This window comes from Struthio camelus, chromosome W (assembly GCF_040807025.1).
Source record: "Struthio camelus isolate bStrCam1 chromosome W, bStrCam1.hap1, whole genome shotgun sequence".
NCBI lineage: Eukaryota > Metazoa > Chordata > Aves > Struthioniformes > Struthionidae > Struthio > Struthio camelus.
In genome coordinates this window covers 14,510,192-14,526,487 of record NC_090981.1, presented here as the reverse complement: position 1 = coordinate 14,526,487, position 16,296 = coordinate 14,510,192, and the positions used below count along the sequence as shown (strand labels likewise).

The 16,296-nt window shown below is 39.8% G+C and overlaps 1 protein-coding gene across 8 annotated transcripts in view; it reads right to left on the bottom strand.

Moving 5' to 3' along the window:
- Nucleotides 1-163: 163 nt before the first annotated feature.
- LOC104139699 (Golgi membrane protein 1) overlaps nt 164-16,296 on the bottom strand; it is a 43,634-nt gene continuing 27,501 nt past the window's right edge. For 6 of the 8 annotated variants that reach the window (XM_068924497.1, XM_068924501.1, XM_068924503.1 and 3 more), the window contains 5 exons: nt 15,074-15,212; nt 9,552-9,681; nt 7,926-8,213; nt 3,359-3,481; nt 601-3,017 (listed from right to left, as the gene is read on the bottom strand). In XM_068924497.1, the coding sequence (XP_068780598.1) occupies nt 2,950-3,017; nt 3,359-3,481; nt 7,926-8,213; nt 9,552-9,681; nt 15,074-15,212 (748 nt within the window). In that variant the 3' untranslated portion in view covers nt 601-2,949. Of the gene's footprint in view, nt 3,018-3,358; nt 3,482-7,925; nt 8,214-9,551; nt 9,682-15,073; nt 15,213-16,296 lie in introns of all 8 variants that reach the window. The other 2 variants (XM_068924496.1, XM_068924498.1) reach the window with 2 other exon arrangements.

Here is a 16,296-nt window from a genome sequence, read left to right as displayed (position 1 = left end):
ATTTCACATCATACCGCATTTAGAGAACTAATATAACCAAAGTGCATGTCTTTCCCATTTTGATTAACATTGAATGTGGATCAACTGTACAAAACTAGGTAATACACAGTAGAGAAGATGATTTTTTTAAATGCTTATCTAAAATGGATTAGGCTTTGTTTTTAAAAGTGTTAATTTAATCCTGAGATGATTACAGTCAAGAAGCTTTCCCTCTCTCATGCAAGTAAAAACTTTTAGCGATAGACAATGTTATGTAAACCACAATTCCAAGTGAATCTCCTGTTTTGTTAAACTAAAAGTCCTTTAATTTTAAAACTCTATATAGTAGAGAAAGAAGCCCCTTGTCTACTAAAATTCCACCGCCATAGTTACATTTCTGTAGCACTTGAAGCCACTGGAAACAAGATTGTATTCCTTTATGCTTTTGAACATTGCTTTTTACACAGGCTTTCAGACACCTAGTGTCAAGAGGTAAAACAACTGTGCGTTGTACAAGGAGGTCTTGGTTATGGAGAGGACACCACCTAACTGGCTAGAAAGGATCCCAGTAAGGTTTGGATACTGTACAGAAATATAGCCAACAAAATTTGTTTTAGAAGAATGCTATGGTAATGTATTAATTACCTTAAGGATTTTTTTTTTTTCCCAGGATTTTACCAGTTTAAAGTTAAGGCCCATTCATTCAACTTGAATACAGCATTTCACTGTACACTTAATTCTGTTAGAATGTATATTCTTTAACAATCACTATTAAATTTCAGATTTATTTTACCTCAGCTAATAGTTTATAGATTAAGTCCTAAGTTAATGCCCATTTTACTCTGAATGTGTAAACATGTTGATGTTAAGATGTACCTTGATTTGCAGATAAATAATTTAAAACAAAAAATCCAGCAAAACAGAAAAATCTCAACTTTATCAGCACTTGTCTTTTTTTAGAAGAGCTACTCATCTCCCTTCCTTAAAAACATTTGTTTTTCCCTGCTATATTGCCTGTAGTAGCCCAGCACAGTTAACTCTGGCTTAAAAACTCAAAACCACAGTAACCAAGATGAACTCAGTAATGGAGGTCAATGCTTTTCTTAGAACAATTAACATTAAACTTGGCAATCTGTCAGCGGTGAACTGTCTGTGAATTTAGGCATAATAGGTAACGTTTAACTTGAGCCCCATTTTTTACTCTATTACAACTACTGCTCTTTTCATATACAAGAGAACCAATCCTCTACTTGCACACTTAGCCAGTATAAGGTACAGGAGTTGTAAGATAGTACAGTAGAAGAATGACACACTGTGGTGCATAAATCATCATAAAATAAAGTGCATTAAAAGAAAGCCATGACAAATTTGTTTTCTTAAATGAAATTGTTGATTGGGAAGTTAGTTGCATCTTCTCGCATGCTATCTTGTGTAGGTTGGTTCATACTCACAAAGATGGTTCTAAACACAAGTGTCTGTCTTAAGAACAGACACAAATACAATATTTAAAAGTTGGCTACACAAAATGCAGTTAAGACTTGCTTTCTTTTTGCACTGTAACCTGCCAGACTATGGTATGTGTACTGCTGTCAGCAGCACCAAGTATCAGGAGCCAACTCCCCATAGTCTCTGTACTGAGGGTTTACAGGTGAACGCTGACAAAAACTAAGAGCAACTGAGAAACAGTGGGGATAAACTTGATCCCACAGAAACTGTCTCTTAAAAGGATTTAACTTATGAACAGGCCACAGTGCTTTGAAAATCCCTATTTGTAGCAGATGCCTGACAGAAGGCAAGCAGTTGGGGTTCCTAAGAGTGTCTTAGTGGTAGTAGAGGGTATTTCTAGTTTATCCCAGGTAAACTAGTTTCTAGTTTACATTCAACAAGTTGCAGAAAAGACAAAGAGTATAGACAATTAGCAACATGATATATTGTGCATAACACAGCACTTACTTAACAATAGCTACAGCTTCCCCTGTGGGAGATACTGAAATGTTTGTTAAATGCATAGTCTGGTTTACCTTCTTCAAGAGGCCAGCAATTTACTTACTTCGAACAGCTGAGTTGGCCAAGCATTTGCCTTTCTACTTTTTAGCAGAAGATACTGGCTGGGTGGAGTAAAAGGTAGATGCAGCACACCATTTCAGAAGGCATCTATCATCAAAGGTTCAGGAGTCAATTTGACAGAATGTTTACACTCTGAAGTTGTGCAAGTTAGTGATAACTGATCCATACTGTACTACTTACTTTGTGAAGAGGAGTCCAACACTGCTTTCAAAAAACAAAACAAAAAACCACTTTCCTGTAGAACTAGGCTAATCTCTTAGTGAAAAAGATACTGTTATCAGGATTTTTTTTTAATACCTAAAAGCTAAGAAATCAACCTCATAATCTCAATCTCATAAACTAATAGATTTAGTCTATGAGACCCAAGAAACGTATCTATCTACAGTACAGTATAAAAGGTTCCAGAACGGGCATGGGTAGACTGCAGCATGGGACAGTTTTATTTCTTTCTTCCCATGTTTTGTCAAGGTAAGTAAGTTAGCCTAAGCTCCTCTTAAAGCTAGGTTAGGGATCTCTCTACTGCATTGGTCAGGGGAGAGATGCATCCTTAGCAGAGGACTCTTTCCCACCTACCACCAATCCACACAAATGGTTATCATAGTATGATTGTACAAGGTAGTTGACTTCAAAGTTACTACAGTTATTGCTAGCTAGTTTCAATTTTATAATCAGGAGGAAGGAAAGAGTCATTACAGAGGTCAGTCTGCTTTAAAACAAGCCTCCAGAGATTTAAGATAGTTTTCACCACTGAAACAGTACTAAAACTTCACAACAAACAAACAACTTCATTTGGGTCCTTGTTAAAGCCTTGAGAAGATAATCAAAACATTCTCAAATCACTTGGCTGTCATCATTGCTGCATTTATATGAAGAGATGACTAAGTCATCGTGAACCTCCCTTGTTCACAACCTCTGTTGTTCTTCTACTTGATCAAATAAGTGGTTCTTCATATTATCTTCATGGTTTTGAACTAATTCGGGGAAAAAAGAAAAAAGTACATAAATCTCTTTAAGAGCTAAAAGTGACAGTTCTTCATCTAGAAAACAGAATCTAGAACACAGCAAGAGAAATTGAGGGCTGTTAGTACTGAACAGTACAGTAAAGCTACAGATACCCCCCACCACCACATGTTAAAAGTAGCTTCAGTAATGCTATAGAGAAAATCAGTCACACTTAAAATTAGAGAAACTCACACAGAAATTAGCCAGCTACATCTGCTACAGGAGACAATATAAAATATCATCTTAATTTTTAGCATGTGGTAACTTGAGGTAAAACAATTAGGGTTTGGGGTTTTTTTTTAACTTTTACCATGCAAGTTATTTTCAATGCCTGCAAGTGCTGCTTGCTTGTCTGTTTCAGATTCAGCTTCATTCTCATCTAAATTGTAGTCAACATCTTTGTCCTGGTTCAGTGCTTCATGTCCCTGTTTGTCTGGAAAAACATTTAAATTAATTAGTTTTATGCTATGCCATAACACCATTGCACAAGAAATAGTTCCTATAACAATCTACCACAGAATTTATTTTGCAGTTGAATGAACTGCTGTTTAAAGATTGGATTTTCATATTATTTTTCTTTTTGAGCTATTAAATTTCAGAACAGCTTTTGCTGTAAATCTTGTATAAAGAGCTAGAGAACAGAGACAATCTTCTGGGATTTGGAAAGTGTAATAAAAGTCAGTCAGCTCTCAGAAGGACAGAAAGGAAAAACATTAAACAACTACAGAATACATTACATGGCAGCTTAAGAAAGAGTAAAAACTGAAGCAGCTATTGAAAATTTGACCACAGTGTTCCTTTTAAATGTATTAGCTCCATCAATAAAAGAGATCTCAGATTCCTCACTTCTTGTTTTAGTTTGTCCATCAAGTAGAAAGCTGTGACAATAGCTTAAAAAGAGTATTTTAGGATGTGTCAACTTGAAAAAAAATGTTTTTCTATAAAGGAGATTTTCTTTACCCAGTCATTACTCATCCCACTCCATACAGATTCATCTCAAACAATTTTTACTGACTACTTCCTTTAGATTCCTTTATGGAGAGCTCAAAAGTAAATGGAAATTTTCCTTCTGCCCCCCCCAGCCTCCCATCCTTATTTTATAGTTAACCAGCCAGAAAAAAAAACTATAACAGCACCAAGGGAAAGCATACTCTAGTTAAGAGAGACATGAGTCTCTGGTTCTCAAGGAGAAAGAAAAGCTGAACCCTCTAATTAGCAAGTGGCTTAGAAATAGGCTTGAAAACATTTAGCCTTATATATTGTCCATGTTCAGACCACCATTTCAAATAGATTTTTATAGTAGTAGACCTAAAGGTCTCAAGCTTCAAAAGAAGCTTTAATTGAAAGAGAGAGGATACTCAGAGAATATAAAAGAAATCTTTCTCTACCTTGCTGCCATCTGAAACCAGTAATCTGTTTCAGGAATACTAGGAATTCTAAATTCTAGGAATTTATGTGTAGCTGACAAAAATGTTGTGTTGCCATATTCAAGTACAGAACAGTTTACTTACTCTCCCAATACATACAAAAATCTCAATTTAGACTTGAAAATTAGCTGATGTCCTGTTATTTCTAAAACACTGTCTCATGGGCTTATCAAACATATACTTCTTGCTTCAAGATCTATCCTATATAATGTATTCCAAAAATGCTGTACTATCCATCAAGTTTATCAAGAAGATTATCAAGAAGATTGACTGTAATAAGCCTATGCAGTAAGTTATGGTATTTTTTTGAACAATCAAACCTGAAGAACATCCTGCTAATCTTTTTAGCTTACAAAAACTCGGAGAGCAGATTTTTTTTCCTGTACTGCTAGATGATTTTTGTACCTAATTCTTCTGTTATTTCAGTTACAACAGAAGCAGTTCAGATAGATAGCTTATATAGGCACACATCTTTGGAGACCAGTTTGCTCTGGCCAGCATATCTTGGGGACAGCTGCAAGAATACCACTTTAGCAATGGAGATGAGATTACTTATCCCTGCTAAATTATCAACTTTATTAACATCATTACTCATGATTGATTACATGAAAGCATTCACTGGATTAAAAAGCATAAACAGTGTTCCCTGTGGGCATCAATCCCTACTCTGACTGCCACAAGGCTTCCCTTCACCTTCTCTGCCTGGTCCACTGACTCAACTTGGCATTATGCTAGGAAGGGTGAAAGGTGTCTCCATTCAGAAGAGCTGGTCGCAAGGTACTTGGGATACTCTATCAGAAGATAGAAGACACAGGATTGAACAACCTCAGAAAAAAACAAGGAACTGAGCCTGCATGAATGCTGTAAACTTCTCCAACTGTGTAAGAAAACACCACTCTCCTCTGTAAAGAGTACCTGATACTCTGGTTTTAGGAGCATCATTCTGCATGCATGAATTAAAGTCCTCTTGCAGCACACCTGACACTGAGTTACTAAAGACAGACAGAGGAGTGTCTAGATTCTGGTCAGGTTTAGGCATGACATCAATACTCCACTGCTCGGCATTGTGAAGACAGGTGATTTGGGGACACACTTGGCCAAAAACTGGCATCTTTGCTTGCAACCTCTGATCTGCAGCAGTCTTCCAGGCTCACGATAATAGACTTCAGATACCTAAAGTCTTCTATAGAGTTGGCCTTTTTCCCCATCCCCATATTTCCCATCTCCATACTTTGAAAGAGAGGTAGTTAACATTGACACATCATCATGCGCCCTGGTAATGAAGTGCCCTGGTAACAAAGGATACAGAGAAGGCAGAGTTATTGAATGCCTTCTTTGCTTCAGTCTTCACTGCTAAGGCCAGCCCTCAGGAATTCCAGATCCTGGGGACAAGAGAGGAAGGCTGGAGAAAGGAAGACTCTCCCTTGGTCGAGGAGGATCAGGTTAGAGATCTTTTGTCCAAACTTGACATCCACAAATCCATGGGCCCCAATGGGATGCACCCACGAGTGCTGAGGGAGCTGGCAGATGCTATTGCTAGGCCACTCCCCATCATCTCTGAAAGGTTCTGGAGATCAGGAGAGGTGCCTGAGGACTGGAAGAAAGCCAATGTCACTCCAGTCTTCAAAAAGGGCAAGAAGGAGGAGCCAGGGAACTACAGGCCTGTCAGCCTCACCTCCATCCCTGGAAAGGTGATGGAACAGCTCCTCCTGGAGGTCCTCACTAAGCATCTGGAGGACAAGAAGGTGATCAGGAGTAGTCAGCATGGATTCACCAAAGGGAAATCATGCTTGACCAACCTGATAGCCTTCTATGATGGAATGACTGTCTGGGTGGATGAGGGCAGAGCAGTGGATGTTGTCTCCCTGGACTTGAGCAAGGCTTTTGACACTGTCTCCCATCACATCCTCCTAGGTAAGCTCAGGAAGTGCAGGCTGGATGAGTGGACAGTGAGGTGGATTGAGAACTGGCTGGATGGCAGAGCTCAGAGGGTTGTGGTGAATGGCGCAGCGTCTCGTTGGAGGCCTGTAGCTAGTGGTGTCCCCCAGGGGTCAGTCCTGGGTCCAGTCTTGTTCAATGTATTCATCCATGACCTGGAGGAAGGGACAGAGTGCACTCTCAGCAAGTTTGCTGATGATACTAAACTGGGGGGAGTGGCTGACACACCAGAAGGCTGTGCTGCCATTCAGAGGGACCTGGACAGGCTGGAGAGATGGGCGGAGAGGAACCTCATGAAGTTCAACAAAGGCAAGTGCAGGGTCTTGCACCTAGGGAGGAATGACCCCAGGCACCAGTACAGGCTGGGGGTTGACCTGCTGGAAAGTAGCTCTGCAGAGAAGGACCTGGGAGTGCTGGTGGACCACAAGTTAAGCATGAGCCAGCAGCGTGCCCTTGTGGCCAAGAAGGCCAATGGGATCCTGAGGATGCATTAGGCAGCGTTGCCAGCAGGTGGAGGGAGGTGATCCTGCCCCTCTACTCAGCCCTGGGGAGGCCTCACCTGGAGTCCTGTGTCCAATTCTGGGCTCCCCAGTACAAGAGAGACATGGCACTACTGGAGAGAGTCCAGCGGAGGGCTACAAAGATGATGAGGGGACTGGAGCATCTCTCCTATGAAGAAAGGCTGAGGGAGCTGGGCCTGTTCAGCCTGGAGAAGAGAAGACTGAGAGGGGAATCTCATCAATGTCTACAAGTATCTGAAGGGAGGGTGTTGAGAGGATGAGGCCAGTCTCTTCTCCGTGGTGCCCAGTGACAGGACAAGAGGCAATGGGCACAAACTGAAACACAGGAAGTTCCATCTGAGCATGAGGAAAAACTTCTTTCCTGTGAGGGTGACTGAGCCCTGGATCAGGTTGCCCAGAGAGGTTGTGGAGTCTCCTTCCCTGGAGATATTCAAAACTCGTCTGGACACGATCCTGTGCATTGTGCTCTAGAGGACCCTGCTTGAGCAGGGGGGTTGGACTAGATGATCTCCAGAGGTCCCTTCCAACCTCAACCATTCTGTGATTCTGTGATCACTATTAAAAGACTATCTGCAAAACATTAGTATGCAGTATTTTTCTACCTACTAATGCTCCGGATGGATAACATGTCTCATCACGTTTGTTTTCAAATGCATAAACCATATTCTTATAAAGCCTCGATACCAAAAAGTTTCGGGCTGATTTTGCCCAACTGTCCTGCACAGTCAATAGAAAGACAGAGGAAGGCAGCTATGGTGATGCAGAACAAGACCTCAACCTTGGAGCTCCATGGTGCACAAACAGAAGCTTCCATTTTTACCCACTGACTGTCGAAGAGTGCTAGAGATTGACTAACCTTTTACATTTCACACTATCCTTTATGAAAGCTCATACTACATCTGACCAGCTGGTATTACTGTCTCAGAAATCCTGCCCTATTCTACACTTTAATCTCTCTACCATCCTTAAGAACACATAACATGCTACCAACCATCCTTTCCAGGACGTGGGTCATCCTGCCGAGTGTCGTAATTTAAGAGCTGCTCCCGCTCCACCTCCTCATTGGCAGCCTGCTCTGCTGCTGGCTCTACAGCCTCTTGCCCAGCTACATGTTTTGCATCTTTGTACAGATTCAGTCCTTTCTCTGACTCAGGTGGCATCTCCTGAGGACCTGTGGCAGCCTTGAGTGAATCCTGCAGGTGTTTCAGTTCACTAGAAAGCCTCTCCTCCTCTGCTTTAGGCTCCTGTTTTCTAATGGCAATAAGGCCATTTATTCTTTCTGTAAACAATAAAGATCGCTCTGAGTACAAAACATAATTCCTTTTAGTGGCAGCAAAAGTTAGAAGCCTTAAATAAATATTGCTTTATCCTTCTCATTCAATACCTATTTTTCCTCTGAAGGAACATCTTTCAACCACATCAATTCCAAAGAGAAAGAGACAGAAGTCATACCCTGTTTTTCCCACTTGGGACAGCTATAGAATGAGATTTGTAAAGTCTACTGTGGTTTTGCTCAATATTAACAGATTCACACTTCTACCTACTTAAAATGTTGATATGTACAGTTAATAAATTGGGCAAATGAAGTAGAACCATTGAAATACAAAACTGTGATGTTCTATGTAAGTATCTGCTATCCCAGCATTAGAGGTATGCAAAAAGAAGTTTCTGTATGTGTTGCATTTCATTATTAACAATAAAACTGATTTGGTGTTCAGAAATAGCTTAAAACAAAGCAGTCACATAGACAGTTTTGCAAGTAAAACAAAGCTGTTTTTATTTTTAAATATGGAGATGCATTGCAGGAGGGCTATTGCTTTCAGCAGACATTACCACATCTTTTTTTCCCTATGTATCTGTATTTTTGACTAAACAACATCAGGATACAATTTGCCTGAAGAAACTATATAGAGATGTTGTCTTGAATTGTTAGCTTTCTAAAATGAGAGCTGCAGTACTCCCAAGATTGTAATTTAAGATAGCACGTTAGAATAATTAAAGAGGAAATTGAATTTTTAACACACACAGTACTATGCAAGACTGAGGCAGTAGCAGCCACCCATTCAAATTAATAGTTTCTCAGAGTTTAATGCCAAAAGCAACCATTAGGTGAGCTAATCTGATTTCCTGCATATCATTTCCCTTACTTACATTTTACCCAGTGACAACATATGGAAGGCAGGAATGTGTGTTTGTTTAAAGCCTAACTTTCAGCTACCCCTTATGGATGGGTGGGGCACTAGGTGTGTCAGACTTATTGAACAAGCATTTTTTAAATGTTCTTAAAAATCTTTGCTTCCAAAAGCAGGACATTTTCTCCATAGTAAATCAGGGATATGATTACAGACTTGTAAATATTTTTCCTTTTCCTTTACATGCAATATATGTCAGTTACAACACATGACTGAACCAGTAGAAATGCTGGTAATAAAAATGCTTGAACAGATATTAATTATATCTCTCCATAGCTCAGGAAAAATTGATTATAATTCAGACTACTAGTGTAACTTTTCCCATTTTAATCTTGTATATATATATTTTTTTTAAAGAATGTTCAATTAAATTTCAAGCCTTATTACCCAAGTTGCTATTAGGATGTCAGTGATTTCCATCTCACCTTTAGCCTGAGGAGACTCTGTCCTTTTTGCTATAGGTACTACTCTGGGTACATCTTCATTGGCTTTCTGCTGTTCCAAGCCAGCCTGCTGGAACTCCACTTGCTTAAAGGCAGGCAGTTGAACATTAACCTATAAAGTAAATGCACACAGATAGGCATTGGTCTAAACACATAGGGTTTGGTAGTGAACGTTAGATCAAAATTCAATAGGAAAAAAGTGTAAACACACTCAGAAATATTTTAACTGAACTTTTTATTGGTGATGGAAGTAGCATACAATCTTGAGCATGCAGTGTTTCTAGTGTATCACATACATCACGAGAATTTAACACGTCTTCTCTAATACCTTTCCATCTAATTGCGGCTAACTGTGAGGTTGTTCTTGGTCAACGTTTCACAGGAACACAACGAACAAGCAAGGGTCACAAAATTGTAGTAGTGCACACTTCTCCAGTGTTGCCCTGTTAACATGTCGGGTCTAGCAGCACAATAAAAACTGATGGCATTAACTAGCACAGCAACATTTCACAGACTCATAGACTCTGCTGTGGACACACAGTTTGTTATTTTCTGTGTTAAATATGAGTGTTTGTTACAAATATCCTTATTTACTTGGGCTTTTGAAAAAACAAGGAATAACATGACAGCAATATTACTTGAAAGAACGGGGTGGGGGGAAGAGAGAGCAAGAGAGAAATTCATCTAATAGGACAGAGTAGAGGCATGGGATAGCCTTTTGTCAAAAGTTTTATCCAAGACCTTATCCAAGACATTAAACATGGACAATACATAGGGCTAAATGTTTTCAAACAAGTTTTATCTGTAACGTAGTTTGAGATAAAGAGAAGCTGGCTACCTTCCTATGCAAGACAGTTCCTGGTCTCTTAACTCAGCATAGCAAAACATTTCTTAACAGCACATGGTTACCTTTCTGACTCATATCAATCAATCTATAGAGACAGATAAACTGAGTTTGGGCATAATCAGACTTCAGTTAATCAAGGCTGCACAGAACTGGACTAAAACTATGTTGAATGCAGGCTTAAGATAAGAAAAAAATTTAAATCAACCAACTAGACAACAGTATCCATTTAACATGATGGAGCTCACTTAAGAATGTATTAAATACTAGTACTAGACTGCTCTCAGAGCCTGACTCATCTGACCTGCTTAAAGATTAATGGCTAAGATGTACACTAGCTTGAAGCTCTTCCAGTTTAGCAATTAAAATTTTATGTGCAACTCTTACTCATATTAGCGTTTAATTGGCCAAGAGCTATGCCAATTCAGTTCATACAAACACAGAACATGAAATTGTGCCTGGAGCCTATGTTGCCCTATACCAGCTTCAGCTCAAAAACCAGACTGTAATGAAACTGCTTGTTCTATGTATTTTTTGCAATAGATGTGGAGAGAGGACAAGTATAGAGACATTTAGAAATGTAAACATTTTTACACCTGATACTGTATCAATGAATAGGAAACCTTATGGTATGAAAAGTTTTTTGTTGACTCTATGACATTTAATATGATTGTTGATAAACTGTAGCTACTTATTGTTCTAAGCAGGTCAATAAAACACAAGGCTGCGAAGTGTTCACCTGGCCATTTGCAAATATGTCTGTGAAAAGAAATGATTAAATAACCCAGAAACTAAAGCTGTACAGGATTTGTAGGTGTTGGGGTTTGCAGTTAACCTTTATTTGACCCCCATCAGACTGCCCAGCCCTGATGGGGATTCCCACCAGTGTCCATTTAAACTCATTGGCGAGGAGAGGTCACATGTTACTAGGGTCCCTGGCTGTCCATCACTGGGAACTTTCCAGAAGGGAGGCAGAAACCAGGTTCAGCATGACTACGCCCACAATTGGACCTTGGCTATAAAAGGTGGCCGCTGGCGCTACAGGGGGCTTCTGGAGTTGGTGGTGGTAACCGAAGAAAGAAGAGAAGAACCGAGAAGGAGCGTGGCTGTGGGACAGCACCAGATAGGAAGACAAGTGCTCCTTCAGTGCCTCCCCCTCCACTCCCTCCTGGTACGGGACGCCGGACCAGGGCAAGCCCACCGGAGTCCACCACCCCTGAGCAGCTGCGCGAGGTGTTGTAAGTTAACCACTATGGGCTTTGTTCCCGGGGATCGACATACCCCGTTGGTGTGGCCGGATCGCAAATACAGGTTGTATCCGAACACGGTTTTATACTGAGGATCAGCACACCCCCCCCCGGGTGTGGCTAGATCACTTATACGGGCTTTGTTCCTGGGGATCAGCACGCCTGCCTAGCATGGCCTGATCAGGGCAATCCCTCTCTCCCCCCCGCACACCTTCTCTTTTTTTATATAGACGCATCGACATCGTTCATAATTTTATTTACTGTGAAACCTTATTTGCTTTGTTGTTGTTTTTCCTGGAAGCTTCCACTAAATACCATTGTATATAGTTACTGTATGTTTGTCTTGACTGTTTACCATTGTATACCATGTTACTGTATGTTTGTATTGATTGTTTAACTGAAATTAGTAAAGTTATATTATTTGTAAATCCATTGATCTGAGTATTGTAACCCTATACCGCCTAAATGAATCCAATTCTCTTATATTTGGTAAGTCCTGAGGAGAATAATCAGTTTTTCTAAAATGCCCTTTAATTGGTGTGGGTGCTCCTCTGCTATGGATTGAGACAGTAGGACATAATTACTTGGTTATTTTGAAAATGTTTAAGCTCAGCCAAAGCCAGGCAGAACTGAAGACCTTGTTGGGTGAACATCATCCAGTTCAACATCAACAGGTAAGTCTAACATTAACTCTTATGAAAGCTTGGGAAGCATGCTTATATATTACCATAAAATAAGTGGATAACTTTAAATAAGGATATTGAAAGAACTCCATCTCCCTTCAGTCATTAATACATAGAAATGCTACATTTAAAGAAGTGTCTTTGTTATAGTTCATATAGCTCAGTCTCTTGAGGTCACTCTCTACCATAGAAATCAGAGAAAGAACATAGACTATTTCTCACTTTAAGCTGGGGCATGAATTCCTCTGTAAAAATACTGATCCTGCACTTAATAGCAAGAAATCACCTCTTAAACAAACATGCAAGAACACTTAACTTATGTTATCTTAAATGTCTAACTCAGTAATTTTTAATGACAGTGTCAAACTAGCAGTGCATATGCTGAGCATTTTTTAAGTTGAAGTGGTTTGTCTTCTGGATAAAAAAGATAATTATTGGAACATGTAAGAGATGAATGAACACCTTGTATATTCCTCAACTGAGGGGTATACATTGCTCCACAAAAGAGCTGTGAGAATAATTGTGTATTTATTAACCAATCACCTCCATTTTCTTTCTCTGATTTATTTTAATTCCATTACATAAGTATTTACATCTTGCAAACTCAGCATGAAAACACAAAAATCACAGGAGCCCAGCTACTGTGATCTGCAAAAACAGGAATTATTCCAGCTAAAAACATTGGCTTATAGATTTCTAGAAGGTTGCCTTGCACTAATGATAAATAACAGCCTTTGTACAAGCCAAAGTTGCAAGCCTTGTGTGAACAGACAAGTGAGAAAGTTACCACTTGACATAAGAAATACTGTCCTGAATACTGGGGAACACAACCAGACAGTATTTATTTAGGCTGTGGCTATATTAGTGGTTATCTCATCTGGGACCATCCCATCTACAGCTTGGACAGGGCAGATTATCAGCCCTCCTTTTAAATCACTGCCTACTTTGAGCTAGGATTGTCTCCAACTCTGGTACTTGCTGAAAGAGGCTAAAATCGTGCTGTAGAGGAGCTTCAGCTGAACTCCCCAGTTTCCTTCTGGGATGACTTCCCCCTCCAAACTGGAATTGAAAGTAGTTACAAGGGAGACAAACCCCATGTGGTACAAATAGCTTTAACAAATACCTGCCCCAAAGTAACACTAGAAGTTAAGTTGAACTCCTCTTGCCCTCCCCAAGGTCAACTTCCCAAATGGTCAGTGTTTTCTATCTTGACATCAATCAAGATCCTTTTGTTTAACAGGGTTTCCCTAGCTACCTCCAAATGATGGACATTTTATTTGCTAATTTATCTGATGGTGTCATTAAAAATTAGTTAGACAACAAGAGCTTTCACTTCTTTTTAAAGGGATAAATGACAAGTGGTTCCTGTCCCTAATGCTTCATTCATCTTGCAGCTGTCTTGAACAACAAAGACCTCACAGCTGCATGCTTTAATAATGATATATGGTATTTCAGACTAGCCTTGGTTCTCCCACTTCAGCAGTCTCTCTTCCACTATTTTACATAAGGGATTTGTAGGCGGAGAACAGAATAGACACAGACTAGAACAAAGAAGGGAACCATTATCTGAACCTGGAGGGGTCTTGTGCAGATGATACTTCAGCTGCTTTTGTCCCCACCTTTTTCCAGCTATTTGCAAAACCAGCTTCAACTCTAGTTTCTTTACCATTTCCATTTACGAAGTCATCAAATTGTTTCTTCTATTAGTGTTTTCCTAACTAAAGAGTAAAGAGCATATACTACCAAAAAACACATGTGCCTTTGCAATGAGAGATGGCCACCTGTGTATGGAGGAAATGCCCAATGGTGAACACACATAAATATAGCTTCTATCACAGTTACACCTAGTCCTGAAGAAATGTCACTTTGGTACATTTACATAAATTGACTTCTGCCACAGAGGCTTCATTGCATGTTTCCAGTACCATCAGTAGCAAGCATAACCCATTAAGTCCTATCCCTGATATAATCCCACTTCACCGAGGAAGCATCAGTAATTAACACACCAAGACACATGATGATCTGAAATTTCTTTCTCTTGAGGATTTCCTCCCCCCCCCCCCCACACACACCATGGGAAGAAAGAGTGGGCTGGCACATAGCCACCACATTTGGCAAGCCTGCACTATTTTAGTGAGTCTTCTCATGTTATGTACAGCAATGCCTTTTGCAGTTCTTCAACTCAGAATGTCCAAAAACAACCAGGTAAGACATTCGATCTTCCCCTCATTCCCACTGTACAAGTTTGAAATTGGTATTTCTGTGAAAACTCTTAACTGATGAACCTTTAAGCGCTTAATAAAGACCTACAGACTATAGTGTCATACTAAAGCCTTGCTGCTACTCTGAAGTTGTTCATACTAAATTTATCCTCATCTTTAACATGCACCTGTAAATACAAAGCAACTACCTCCTTTAACAAAGTCAAAACAAGCTGTGAACCAAAGTTCAGAGGTGTAACTACACCTGACCAGGCTCCTCACCACTCCCAGCATCACGCTTCAAATTCTGCCCATCTCAGTCAGAGTAATTTGGAGAATAAGTCAGTCTCCTGCAGGGCCTCTGCCTTGTTCTTACCTTGAAATCACTCAACTTCCCATAAATCAAAAACATTCAACAAAACTCTACAAAACTTAACGAGATGGGCTGATGTTAGCTGGGGATGGAAGGAAGGAGAGCCCCTTGAGAATTACACAGAAAAGGATTTTTAGGAGGTTATCCGCACCTTACCTGGAGATTCTTGTTGGAATCTTCTGAGAAGTCTCTGTTTTCTTTGATCTGTGGTACATCACTGCCTTTTTTTGTGAGCTCATTTATCCTTTCTTCACATTGTTCTTTTAATTCTTTCATCTGATTGATGCATTGTGACCTGGAGGAAACACAAAAAAGTTAGCAGTCATTACTTTTATCCACATCTGTAAAATAAAGAGAAACACTGTTCTAAAAAGTTTCCATAATCTGGCTTATTCCTTTCCTGCACTTAAGCTTGAAAAGACAGTAGAGAAATGGGGGTGTTAACCTATATCCTAAGAACAAACCTAATATGCAGGTGGTCCAAGTTCCACTGGAAGAAATTGATTTAAAGTGCTTTTGTCAGATCAGCTCAACAAGCTATGTGAGTTTTCTTGTCTTATATTAACTGTCTTATATTAACCAGTTCATTTAAATTAAGTCAAAAATTAATTTTGACCCTTGAAACATTTCTGGCATGAGAACAGATATATGGATTTTGATTTTATACAGGAAGAAGAAACAGGAAGGTACTAGTTCAAAGATGTTTTTATGGTAAATAGACGCAAGTTACTGTTAGCAAACTAAACACCCTTTCTCAATATTTTACCAAAGTGCAGTGTTGCAAGATGTAACAGAAATAGAGTTCTTCAGTGGCTATTACAAGCTCCAATAGGGATATTTTCTAAAGATTCAAGTGTTTAATATTTTATATACTTTACTACTGTTGCACAGTGCCATAATTGCCTTAAGCTTCATAAAGCTAAGGGTCTTCCATCTGCAGTTCTGTAGCCTGCCTTTCACTCACAGCTCTGTAGCCTTTCCCCTCAGCTGTCCTAGGAGTGCTTTTCCTGAAACTGTAATGGCAATATTTCCCCTTTTTGTTCTCATGCTGCTGTTCTTATGCCATTATTCTCACAGCCTTGCACCTGCAAACCCCAATAGTGTTGTCATGTTGGGTTTTTCATGGGAAGTGACTGCCATCAGTGTGAGATCATCCCTTCTTCCCCACCTTCTTCCTACTCTGTTTTTTAGCTTTCAGTTTGTATTGGAGGAAAAGCAAGACTTAGCAAATAAAGTAGATAAGCACTACCCAGTAATACCTATGCACAATGCTCAGCAACCAGTCAGCATACAACCCTATGTATGCTTTGATCCCATATGAACGGGAACAACCAGTAGTGGGTTTGAGTGGGTCCCAATGAGAAGTACATAATGCTAGG